At 51.9% G+C, this 13,195-nt stretch overlaps 1 protein-coding gene across 1 annotated transcript; it reads right to left on the bottom strand.

Moving 5' to 3' along the window:
- Window positions 1–3,543: 3,543 nt before the first annotated feature.
- On the bottom strand, window positions 3,544–10,956 carry ETV3L (ETS variant transcription factor 3 like). The gene is made up of 5 exons (XM_015110449.3): window positions 10,610–10,956; window positions 10,285–10,522; window positions 9,849–10,038; window positions 9,013–9,133; window positions 3,544–4,625 (listed from the first exon to the last, which is right to left on the bottom strand). Exons 1-5 carry the CDS (start codon window positions 10,665–10,667, stop codon window positions 4,147–4,149), a joined length of 1,086 nt encoding a protein of 361 aa, XP_014965935.3. The 5' UTR covers window positions 10,668–10,956; the 3' UTR covers window positions 3,544–4,146.
- Between the last annotated feature and the right edge of the window lie 2,239 nt (window positions 10,957–13,195).

Genomic DNA, 13,195 nt, shown 5'->3' with positions numbered 1-13,195 from the left:
AGTGTGCTGCATTATCCCGAGAATACCAGCTTTCTAGGGGCACAATATTCATGCACACGAGACAATTAGAGGACAACACAAGATGATATGTAATCAAGTGCCACAATGCACACAAAAAGGAAAATGCCTACTACTATGGTCATAGTAAAAAATTACACAGGGACTGGGCGCAGTGGCTCATGCCTGTCACTTTGGGAGGCTGAGGCAGGTGGATCACAAGGTCAGAAGTTTGAGTCCAGCCTGGCCAACATGGTGAAACCCCCTCTCTACTAAAAACACAAAAATTAGGAGGGTGAAGCAGGAGAATTGCTCCAACCTGGGAGTCGGAGGTTGCAGTGAGCCAAGATCGTACCACTGCACTCCAGCCCGGACAACAGAACAATATTCCGTCTCAGAAAAAAATAAAAAGAAAACAAACAAACAAACAAAAAAAACCCATACAGGGCTGGGTGCGGTGGCTCACACCTGTAATCCCAGCACTTTGGGAGGCCAAGGTGGGCGGATCACCTGAGGTCAGGAGTTTGAGACCAGCCTGGCCAACATGGCGAAACCCCATCTCTACTAAAAATACAAAAATTAGCCTGGCATGGTGGCACAACCCTGCAATCCTAGCTACTTGGGAGGTTGAGGCAGTAGAATCACTTGAACCCAGGAGGTGGAGGTTGCAGTGAGCCGAGATCACGCCACTGCACTCCAGCCTGGAAGACAAAGTGAGATGGTGTCTCAAAATAAACGAATAAATACATACATACATCACTCAGGAATAAATTTTAAAACTTTCCTCTTAACATATATACTCATTTCTAAGGGTTTTTTGATTCTCTAGTTGAGTGGTCATGGTGAAATGGAAAGAACATTAAGTGATAATTAGAAAAGGTATGTTCTACATTTGATTCTTCTCTTTGGTTTTGAACAAGTACCTTCTTTTCTCTGGGCCTGTGAAGTTATGGGGCTTGAACTTTGATGCTCTCAAAGGTGCCTTCTGATTCCTAACAGTGCAGCCTGGGAGTCTGACTCCCTGACACTCCCAAGGCCCAGGTGTGTGTCTGCACGTGCCTTTGGTACAGTAGAGCTGAGTGCCCAGGAGCAGGGCTGGCAGGTGAGCTGACTCTGCTGTGTCTTGGCCCGGTGTCCACTGTCCTGGAAGAAGGCTGAGCATCCACAGCATTCTATCACCAGATGAAGCTGACAGTCACAGTCACAGATGGCCAGAGGATGTGATGTCACCTGGTTGCACCAGAAACAAACAGGCTGCAGAGTGTGTTGCTAGGTTAGACCTGTAAGCCTTTGGTGGATAGTCCATGATTTGCTAAGGGGGTTTGAAATGGGAAGGTTCTCATAAAATGTTTTTATTCTGCAACTCTCTTCCTCCTCTCAGAGGATTCCAATGTGGGCATCACCCCTTCACCTTAGAGTTGGCTGTGGGCTCTCCATCCAGCCTAGGCCAGGGCTCTGAGCGCCTCTGGACCGCCGATACTGACTGTGGCCACCAGAGGGCACTCTTGCCTTGTGGAGACCAACAGTCTCGTGAGTCCGAGGAACTTGGTTCCCATCTTCGCCAGAACATCTGGATTTACTGAAGCTTTTCTCTACTTAAGTAGTTCTCCACTGGGAGTAGTTTCTCCCCTCTCCCCAGGAGACATTTGCCAATGTCTGGAGACAGTTTTGGTTGTCCTAACCGGGTGGGGGAGGGTGCTCCCGGAATCTACTGAGTAGTCAGGGCCCCAAATGCTGCTAAATGCCCAGGAATGCACAGGACAGCTGCCCACAACAGAGAATTATGCAGCCGAAAATATCAACAGTTCCAAGGTTGAAAAAGTCTGCTCCACTAGAATCTATTGCCTAAACGCAGAGTGCACCACCTGGAAATGTAAGTCCTCTGGGGCTGAGCTTTTAGTCTCTCAGGTTCACCTACTCCAAAGAGAAATTTCAGAAGAGTGACCTCAAGGCATTTCCCATTGCCTGAGATGTGAGGGTCACAGACACCACAAAGCACTGAAGAGGCGGTGGGGTCAGGCAGAGGGGCATGTGAGGATCGCCATGAAGGAGAACAATTCTCTCCCAGGGGCTGGTCTCTCTGAACAGGGCGCAAACCCCATAACAAAACCATCCAGTTCCTTATGCTGGAGCAGACAACACTAGCCCTTTGTCTCCCAAAACTGGGCAGGGTGATGGGAAAGCCCCTGGGGGCTCGTCCTTCCTGCAGGGCCAGGGATGGGCCTGTGGCTTTGGGGGCAAGTGAGAAGCAGTTTTCATTGTAGCGCTGGGAACTCTTGGGAGAGAAACTCTGTGGTCCCCACTTTCTTGGCATCTGGGGTGAAGGAGGGAGACTGAGATGAACTCTCATAGATCCTTTCTCCTGGCCTAGATCCAGCTTGGATACCCAGGGCCTGTGTGCTGTGTCCATCACCACCTTCCTGAGGAGCGAGGGCCCATCCTGCCCCCTTGTGGGTCTCTCCTTTCCCAGTTCCATGTGTGGCCCTGAGACCATGCATATGCCACTAAGAAGGGCTGAGAGGGCCGGGCGCGGTGGCTCAAGCCTGTAATCCCAGCACTTTGGGAGGCCGAGACGGGCGGATCACAAGGTCAGGAGATCGAGACCAGCCTGGCTAATACGGTGAAACCCCGTCTCTACTAAAAAATACAAAAAACTAGCCGGGTGAGGTGGCGGGCGCCTGTAGTCCCAGCTACTCGGGAGGCTGAGGCAGGAGAATGGCGTAGACCCGGGAGGCGGAGCTTGCAGTGAGCTGAGATGCGGCCACTGCACTCCAGCCTGGGGACAGAGCGAGACTCCGTCTCAAAAAAAAAAAAAAAAAAAAAAAAAAAAAAAAAAAAAAAGAAGGGCTGAGAGGCTGCAGAAGCACATGCTCAGGGCGTCCCTGAGAAGGATGCGTCTACTCCTGGGACTGGGGAACAGGGACAAACATTGAGTAAAGGGGCCCTCTGTGCCACACGAGTCCATGCTCCATGTCATAGAAAGGGAGTGGGGACAAATCCTAGGCTTGTAATTGGCAGCCTAGAGACAGTAGGGTGGTGGGATCAACAGTCTTGGCTCCTGGAGCACCCCTCTCTGTTGCCATGTCCTTGTTTGGGCAAAAAACCCTCTCTGTCACATGTCCCCTACTTCCCAGGCACCTGATGCCTCACTGCTGCCCTGCTTGGCATTCCTAGGGCCTGGGGTGCAGACGAAAAGGGGCCCCTGGCAGCGCCCTCCTCCTCACCCAACCCTTCTGCTCCGAAGTGGTCCACAGAGATCTGAGGGCCGTTCTTTAAGGACCCCTGCTGTAGTCTGAACTTCCTCCCTTGAGGCGGGTTTCCCACTGTGTCCAGGAAGCTCCTCATGTCCTGGCTTCCTTTCAGCCTTTCTCTCTGAGAGGAGATGCTGGCGGGAGGGAAGAGACTGGCTGGTGGGATGTGTAGCTCCACTCCAGGCCTCAGGTTCTCCTCCAAGCTCGGGCCCTTTCCCATCACACCAGACCAGAACGCAGGAGGAGCACAGTGGGAGGATGGGGGTCCACCGCAGGGGGGTGGTCAGCCAGAGGGCAGTTTGCAAGGACATTTTATTCGTGGTCACAGTGGAGTATTACAGAGCAGAGAAGGCCAGTGTCTCCCTATCCCACCTGCCTGGGTCCGGGGGAAGTGGAGAGAGGAGGAAGTGCCTGCATGGGACGGGGTTTCCAGGGCCTCAGAGATTAGAGGGATGGGAGAGAAGTTGCATGGAGGGGTGAGAAAGGGGCTGGAGACCTTAGCCCGGAATGGGGAGATAGGCCCCGGAGAAGACTCAGGGAACACAACCACCCTTGTCCTCTCCCCAGGCTAGACCCTTAATTTTCCCCCTTATGCAGGCAGGATGGAAATTATGGAAACCTTATTCTCATCTCCCTGAAGAAAAGTTGAGATTAGGAATGTCTCCTTAATGTGATTAGCAATATGGTGAGAGAGGAGGGACACCCTGTCTTGGTTTTTCCCATTTCCACATTCAAACCTTCCCTGCAATGTTCCCCACCTTTGGTCCAACTCCACCCCTTGAAATCCTGCAATTTCAGCCCATGTCCAGCAATGGGAAGGGGCTAACTCAGAGGCAGTGGGCAAGAGGAGAGATGGATTTTGGAGGACTCCTCCCCAACTTCCCACCTTCCTCTCCAATTAAGTAGGATCCAAGGGCCACAATGCTTTGAGGTTCTCCAGATTGGGGGAAGTAAGTCTTTCCTCCCCAGTTTTGAGTCTGCAGGTCTCTGGGCAGAAGCCCTCCCTGGGATCCAGGCATCCCTTTGCCCTCATCATGGGAGCAGGCTTTACTTCCAGCCCCTCGGGCCTGAGGGACAAGAGCCGAAGCCTGTCACCCGCACCCTGTCCCAGCCCGGCCAAGAGAGGAAGCCCTGGAAAATGCCAGGCCCCTGGGTGGCTCCTAGGTCCTGGGAGCAGGATGTCTGGCTTAAAGGCCCCTGGGACCTGCTGCTCTGATGGGAGAGGAGGCAAGAAGGGCCCTGAGAGGCAGGTCCAGTCGGAAGGGAGAGGGGGTGGGAGGGGAGGGATGAAGGAGGCAACACCAGGCAGCTTGCCTTGGACGCTCCCCAAATGGCAGCAAGGGCCCAGCTGGCAGGGGACTGGGGCAGAGCCAAGTCCTAGAGAAAGAAAGAGAGAAAGGGTCAAGGGAGCCCAACCTGTCTCAGATGCCCCTTGCTCCTCCCATTTCCCAGGCCTTCTTATTTCTTGCTTGGAAGTCTCTCTTCCTCGCCCCACTGCCCTTCCTTTTCTTTCTGTCTTATTTTTTTGAGAGAGAGTCTCTCTCTGTCACCCAGGCTGCAGTGTAGGCTTGAACCCTTCCTGGGTTCAAACGATCCTCCCACCTCAGTTTCCTGAGTAGCTGGGACTACAGGCACGTGCCACCATGCCCAGCCAAGTTTTGTGTTTTTTGTAGAGATGGAGTCTCGCCATGTTGCCGGGCTTGCCCTTCCTTTTATGCTTTTCTTTTCTTTTTTTCTTTTTTTAAAGACAGAGTCTTACTCTGTCGCCCAGGCTGGAGTGCAGTGGCACGATCTTGGCTCACTGCAATCTCCGCCTCCCAGGTTCAAGCAATTCTCCTGTCTCGGCCTCCTGAGTAGCTGAGATTACAGGTGCATGCCACCACATCTGGCTAATTTTTGTACTTTTTAGCAGAGACTGGGTTTCACCATATTGGTCAGCTGGTCTCGAACTCCTGACCTCAGGTGATCCACCTGCCTTGGCCTCCCAAAGTGCTGGGATTACAAGCATGAGCCACCGCGCCCAGCCTCTTTTCTACTTTTCTTTAGGCCTCATCATAAATACCACTCTTTGGAGAAGCCTTCCGAGACTCCCAGCCTAGGCGAGAGTGCCTGCTGCCTGCCCTCATCCTTCCCTGAACCTCTCCTCCAAGGGCGCTCGGCTGAGTTAGGGTCATGTAGTCATTTGTGTGCTTTTCATTTAATGTCTGTAAGTCCAAATCTGTGGGGGCAGGAGCTGTATTTGTTTTATTTTCCCTTGAATCTAACCAGTCTGGACATAATCAGTGCTCAAGAAAAATGTGTCCAGCAAATTAAGGGAAGGATATTCTCTGCTATATCTCAATGGATCCATTCTTCACTCCCTGTCCCTGCAGCAAGGGCCTGCAGTCTAGCCTGGCAAAGAACTGGTTGTGTGGCCTTGGCCTTGTCATTTAAATTTGCAGTCCTCTGTTTCTTCATCCATAAAATCCCCTCTCCTAGCTTAGATTAAGCTGTGTCATGGGTAACAAGGGGCCCTGCACAGTTCATGACCGGGAGGCCCAGGGCAGGTATGGGGAGCCCCAGCCTTCCTCTTCTCTGTCTCACTCGGGTGCATAACTTTCCACCTCCAAAAAGGCTTCCTTCTTCCTGCTCCTTCCAATCCTGCCTCTTTCCCTCTCCGACCCTGCCAGGGCCCTGCCATAGGGCCTTCCAGCTGGGGGCCTTGGAGATGACTATATAGAACTTCACATCACTTTCTGTATTTCAAAAAGCCTAACTGCCGCTCCATGTTTTTCTTAGCAAGACCACATCATTTAACTAAAAGAACAAGCATCAACCCAATGTAGTCACATTGGTTGGGCTCTAGTGAATAAACTGTAAAAACAGGCAGGGTGCGGTGGCTCATGCCTGTAATCCCACCCAGGCAGAGGTTGAAGCGAGCAGATCACCTGAGGTCAGGAGTTCGAGACCAGCCCGACCAGTATGATGAAACCCCGTCTCTACTAAAAATACAAAAATTGGGCCAGTGTGGTGGCAGGCGCCTGTAATCCCAGCTACTCAGGAGGCTGAGACAGGAGAATTGCTTGAACCCGGGAGGCGGAGGTTGCGGTGAGCCGAGATCGCGCCACTGCACTCCAGCCTGGGCAACAAGAGCGAAACTCTGTCTCAAAAAAAAAACCAAAAACCAAAAAACAAAACACACCAAAACAAACAAACAAACAAAAAAACTGGAAAAACAAGTTATTAATATATCCAATGTATTTGATAGGAACAATATTTCTGAAGTCAGATCTACGTAGGGAGAAAACAGTGACAGTGATCCTCTAGGAGAACAAGTGTGGAGGCCCCCATCAGAGCACCCTTTCTCTGGGTCATCGTCTTTTCCTTGGGTCCTTAGATGAGGTGGAGACTGCTGTTGCACAGGAAGGCTGTGTCCCTCGGGGTTCCTGAGGTCAAGGCACGTGGAAGAGATATTTTATTTCTAAGAGTCCTCTCATTCTCCCACCAGTTCCTTTCCATTCCCGGCACTGGCCCTGCAGCTCCCTACCTCTGGCTCAACAGACCCGGCACTCCCAGAGGCAGCTTCCTTTCTTGGCACCAAATGCTCTGAGTGAGGGTGGAGGTGAGGGGCTGGCACAGGCTTCTGGAATCTCAGTCTAGAAGTGGGGCATGTGGCTGCTTCCAATCTTCTGGTGACCTACGCCTGCTTAGCCTCCCTTAGGGCCCAAGCATAGGCAGGGCGTGTGTGTTTGCCTGCAGAGGGGAGGGAGGTGCAAAATAGCCCACTACAAATGGGGCTTGGGAGGGAACACTTTTTTCTTTCTTTCTTCTTCTTCTTTTTTTTTTCTAACACTATCCACCTGGAACGGGAACACTTTTTTCTTTCCCTCATAGTTTCCCAAAGAGAGAAGCTCTCTGCCTAAGGCGTTCTCAGCGCTAGGTCGGGGTGGGTGGGGGTGGAGAAACAGGGAGGGCTGTTCAGGTGCTATTTAGCTGCAGGCTGCCAGACCAGGCCCAGCGAGTCCCAGCAGGCCCTGGAGCACCCCACACCCATGGCCTCAGCTGCACTCCCAGGGGTGCAGAGCTTGGGCCCCCCAGCAGCTCAGGGGTGGGGTGAAGGCCATGGATCCTTCTTCCATGAAATTGGCTGGAGTGGAGGGGCAATTCTTGGACCTCTGCACAAGAGCCTTGGTTTGGTCAAGTGTCTCTGTGATCTTTTTCACAGAAAATCTAATATTGTAGGTTCCCAGCTCACAGCCTCTGTAAGAGCTGATGTCTGCCTGCATTTCCACCTTCTTCTCCCACTCAATAGCCATGTGCTTCTGCACTGGCCTTCTCCCAGTCCTTCTGTCCCAGGGCCATTGCACACACTGTTCTCTCACTCGCCATGCTCTCCCTACTCCCTCTGAGCTCAGCTGACACTCATGTACACTTTGGGTGTCATCTCAAGTGTCACTTTGTCAAGGAAGTCTTCCCTGATGCCCTTGGCACTCTGCATTTCTCCTCTGCAGCAGTTAGCACAGTTATAATCACTCATCAATCATTAGTTGAATATCTGCACCCCCCTTGCCTATAAGTCCTATAAAGGCAGTGTTGCTCACATTGGCTCCCCAGCCCCTAAGACAGTGCCTGGCACATTAAACAGGAGGTCATTAAGCATCTGCTGAAAGAAGAAATGAATGAGTGAGTGAATGAGTGAATGAACTCTATCTTCCCAATCTCTCTCCCACTGAGCCTCCATCTTCATCCCATGGCCCTTGTCTTGGTTACCGCCCCGTCATCTCCTGCCTAGATTATCTTCAAAGGCCTTCCAACTCCAGTTGTATGCAACCCAAAACTCTACACACACATAGTCATCTTTATAAAATGAAAGTCTGACCATGACTCTCCCTCCCAGTCCCTCCTGCCCACAGGAGAAAGTCTTGCTCCCTTAGCATGGCTTGTGAGGCCTCTGTGACCCGACACCTGTTTACCTTGCCAGCCCCATCTCTTATCCGTCCTACTTGTTCCCACCCCATCACAAGACTTGCTCTCCAACAGCAAGCTACCAGCAGTTCTCCAGATTTGCTACACTTGTTCCCAGCTTTTTGCTTTATAAATGCTATTTCCAACTGGGTGTGGTGGCTCACGCCTGTAATCCCAGCACTTTGGGAGGCTGAGGCGGGCAGATCACCTGAGGTCAGGAGTTCGAGACAAGCTTGGCCAACATGGTGAAACCCTATCTCTACTAAAGATACAAAAATTAGCCAGGCATGGTGGTGCATGCCTGTAGTCCCAGCTGCTCGGGAGGCTGAGGCATGAGAATCACTTGAACCCGGGAGGCAGAGGTTGCAGTGAGCTGATATCCTGCCACTGTGCTCCAGCCTGGGCAACAGTGAGACTCCATCTCAAAAAAAAAAAAAATAAATAAATAAATAAATAAATGCTATTCCCTCTGCTTAGGCATCTTTTTCTATCTCCTTCCTGCCCGAGTGTTGTGTCCTCTGGGAAGTCCCAGTTCCTTCTCTGGGCCTGAATGTACAGCACCTAGTGCTTACCTGAATGCCCGCAGCAGTCGCTGGCAGTAATCCCATCTCCGCTCCCCACTAGGTTCTGAGTCTCTTGAGCCTTTCATCTCTGAACCCCCACACCTAGTAAATAGCTGGTGTTCAATAAATGTTGGTTGAATGAATGGATGAGTACATAGTATCCCTTGTCTTATGCCCCCTCAGCCATGTACTCAGCCAGGAGGGCCCTTCCTCCTCTGGCTAGGATTCCCTGGGCCCTCCCAGCCCTGAGCACTTACGGTGGATGCTGCTGCTGCTCCCCTTCTTATCCCCAGGGGCCTCTGGTGGTTCCCGGGGGGTCTGCTGTCCCGCCAGCTGCTCCACCATGGCCTGATGGGTGAACAGCATGCTGTGCAGGAGCTGAGGGGTGAGAAGTAGATGTGGGGTAGGATGGGCTCTCCCTGGCATGTATCCTCCAGTACACTCTGGTACTGTCAGCCAGTTGCTAAAACAATGAAATACTCTCATACCGATTTTTTTTTTTGAGTTGGAGTCTTGCTCTGTCACCCAGGCTGGAGTGCAGTGGCACCATCTTGGCTCACTGCAACTTCTGCCTCCTGGGTTCAAGCGATTCTCCTGCCTCAGTCTCCCTAGTAGCTGGGATTACAGACATATGCCACCATGCCAAGCTAATTTTGTATTTTTAGTGGAGATGGGGTTTTGCCATGTTGGCCAGGCTAGTCTTGAACTCCTGACCTCAAGTGATCTGTCCACCTTGTCCTCCTAAAGTGCTGGGATTACAAGTGTGAGCCACTGCGCCTGGCCTCTCATACCTATTGCTAAAAGCCCACTGCCAAGGCTGCCTACAGTCTCAGATGCCCTGGGCCCTTCCCTCTGATCCACCCCAAAAGGAGTGGCGCCTATCACAGAAGGAGCCACCCTTTCTCACAGGTGGGTCCCGTACCACCTGGATTGCTAATACCCCTGCCTCTGGGGCACTCAGGGACTAGGATGCAGGAGGAAAAGAAAACTGGAGGCTGATGGGCTGCAGAGGCAAAGAGGAGGGTGGGGGCCCTCCTGGGCAGAGGGGCAGGACCTGCTGGAGCCCTGAGACAGGGGCCACCTCTGCTCTTACCTCGCTCTGCACACCCACGGGCACCAGCGCTGGCTGACACAGGGCAGGGGGCCCCAGCAGCAAGTGGGGGGATGGTGGCACCCGCACTTCCCACAAAGGATAGTTGACTATGATGAGCTTGCTGAAGTTGAACTTGTACGTGAACCTTTTGCCTTTGGTCTTATGCAGGATCCTCTTATTGTAGTAATATCTGCAGAATTCAAAGTTGAGAATAGAGTTGGCCCAGTGGCCAGAGAATAGAGTCAGGGACCCAGTCACATTCTCCTCCCTAGCCGGGCTGACCCTACGCTATTCCCCGAGAACCACTAGGCAGCTCACCACAGGCCAGGACACTTCCCAAGCCTTGGAGGGAGTGGAAATCAGCAGGGGTGCCAGAAACCACGGCCCTTTTCCTTGAACTCTTCCCTCTTTGGCCATGTCAGCCGCCTCCTCTCACCTGAGGGCCCGGCTCAGCTTGTCATAATTCATCTGTGGTTTGCATTTCCTGCGGCCCCAGAGGCGGGCCACCTCATCTGGATCCTTGATGACAAATTCCCCGTACTCTCCCTGCTGCCAGGCGATGACATGGCGGAACTCTTCCTTCTGCAGCAGCTCCAGGATGAAGTGCCACAGCTGGATCTGCCGGGAGCCTGGGGACGACTCGGCTTTGTAGGCCCAGTCAGGGAAGGCCAAGCCTGGGTGGACAGGGCAGAGTGAGGGCTCTGGAGGCCCTGCCCTAGGCCACCGTTGGAGCAGGAGGTAGACCTGGCCAAGAGGCTCACCTGGGATCCAGTTGCCGGGGGTGGCTGGGATGCCCTCAGCCAAGCAGCTGCAGTGCATGGTCCACTCTGGCGAGAGGGCCTGTGTCTGGGCCTTGGGGAAATGGTCACCACCTAACAGGAAGGGAAGGAAGGAGGGAGAGGGGAGGACAGTGAAAGAGGAAGGAAAAATGGAGGGAAAGAAGGAAGGAAGGGAGAGGGTCAGGAGAGAAAGAGAGAAAAGGGAAGGGACAAGAGGTTGCCAGTGAAGGGGAGAAAAGGGAACCAACCAGAGGCAGCAAGCTTCCCCATACCCAGACAGGGTCCAGCCTCCTCTGAGGAACTCCCCACTGCCCAGGGCTGACTCGGACTCAGGGCTTCCGGCTGAGCCACTTATATAAATGGAGAGAAGTGCAAAGGGTCCTATATCCTGCCCTGCTGGGGGATTTAGACAGAGAATGAGATCTCTTCTTAGGGCTTAACAGGATTGGAGATTTTCCCAAGAGAAGACAAAAGAAAATGTAATTAATCATGGGCTCATTCTAAATCTTGAGTGGGAAGGAGGTGGCTTATACACATACCTGTGCCTTTACAGTATTTCTTTCTTTCTTTTTTTTTTTTTTTTTGAGACAGTCTCTCCCTGTCACCCAGGCTGGAGTGCAATGGGGTGATCTTGGCTCACTGCAACCTCTGCCTCCCAGATTCAAGTAATTCTCCTGCCTCAGCCTCCCGAGTAGCTGGGATTACAGGTGTGTGCCATCACGCCCAGCTAAATTTTTTTTTTTTTTTGTATTTTTAGTAGAGACAGGGTTTCACCATGTTGGCCAGGGTGATCTCGAACTCCTGACCTCATGATCCGCCCACCTCGGCCTCCCAAAGTGCTGGGATTACAGGTGTGAGCCACTGCACCTGGCCGCCTTTATAGTATCTCAAACAATTTCACATTTGAGATGAGCAGGAATTTTTGTTTTTTGTTTATTTGTTTGTTTTGAGTTGGAGTCTTGCTCTATCACCCAGGCTGGAGTGTAGTGGCGCGATCTCGGCTCACTGCAACCTCCGCCTCCCAGGTTCAAGCAATTCTTCTGCCTCAGCCTCCTGAGTAGATGGGATTACAGGTGCCCACCACCATGCCTGGCGTATTTTTGTATTTTTAGTAGAGACAGGGTTTTGCCCTGTTGGCTAGGCTGGTCTCGAACTCCTGACCTCAGTTGATCTGCCTGCCTCCACCTCCCAAAGTGCTGGGATTACAGGTGTGAGCCACCATGCCCGGCCGAGCGGGAATTTTTGTGGGCTTTTGTTTTTGTCGGTCCCAAGGGCCTGGCACACAATAGGTGTTCAATAAATGATAGCTGATTGAATGAATGAATGGTAATGGACTTATAGATAGTGTCTTCTTTGTTGAACATCTGTACCCCACTCAGAGTGTCAGCTTCGAGGTCAGGAACCCTAGCCTCCTTGTTCTCCTCTGCTGGCTCTCCAGATCCCATCCTAGCACAGGACCTCGTACTCAAAGGTGCTCTATAGATATTTGTTGAATTGGTGAACCATGGGCAGGAACCAGGAATCTTGTGGTTCTCAGCTGAGAAGGATGTGGAGTTTATGGAATGAGCCCAGTGAAATATACTTGCCTGATATAGGAAAAGAGAAAAAATGTCTAAGCCCTAAAGCCTTCTGGATGGAACAGAAAGCCTTCTGGATGGTGCAAAAGGCTGGTTTCCACTATAACTAATGGAAGATGAAACAATATGCAAAGGGACTGGGGAGGGATGGGAGAGGCTGCCATGGGGATGAAGCATACAGGACCTGCTCCTGGTGGGCCAGGGCATTGGGAGGTTCCTGGGCGCTTAGGACTGCCTGTGAACAGGGTTACGTGACCTGGGCCTGGCTCTCCATCTCTGATGAAGTTAGTGTGCAGTACCTTCAGTGAGAACTTATTAGGCTGTGAGGTCTGATGGAGTTAGTGTGCAGTACCCTCAGCAAGAACTTATTAGCCTGTGAGGTCTGGAGGGCATGTGAGGATTTGTCTGGAGTTGCTTCCTCACTTTCCAGAGGAGGCTCAGACAGGGAAAGTGACTTGACCAAAGACAGATGGTGAGTTAGCTGCCCTGCCCCCTGACTCCTAATCCATAGCACTTTCTCATATACTGAGTTGCCTTAAGACAAAAAAAAAAAAAAAAAATCATCTATGTTGGTGCTTTTCAGACTCTAATGTGAATAGGAATGATCTGAAGGTCTCTTTAAAGTACAGATTCTGATTCAGTAGGACTTGGGGGACCTAAGACTCTGTACTTCTATTTTTTTTTTTTTTTTAGACGGAGTCTCTCTCTGTCACCCAGGCTGGAGTGCAGCGGCACAATCTCAGCTCACTACAACCTCCACCTCCCAGGTACAAGCGATTCTCCCACCTCAGCCTCCCAAGTAGCTAGGACTACAGGCACCCGCCACCACGCCTGGCTCATTTTTGTATTTGTAGTAGAGACGGGGTTTCATCATGTTGGCCAAGCTGGTCTCAAACTCCTGACCTTAGGTGCTCCGCCCACCGTGGCCTCCCAAAATGCTGGGATTATAGGTGTAAGCCACCATGCCCAACCAAGACTGCACTTCTTTTTT

This window comes from Macaca mulatta, chromosome 1 (assembly GCF_049350105.2).
Source record: "Macaca mulatta isolate MMU2019108-1 chromosome 1, T2T-MMU8v2.0, whole genome shotgun sequence".
Lineage (NCBI taxonomy): Eukaryota > Metazoa > Chordata > Mammalia > Primates > Cercopithecidae > Macaca > Macaca mulatta.
The sequence above is the reverse complement of the archived record's forward strand: the minus strand, read 5'-3'. Positions and strand labels throughout refer to the sequence as shown.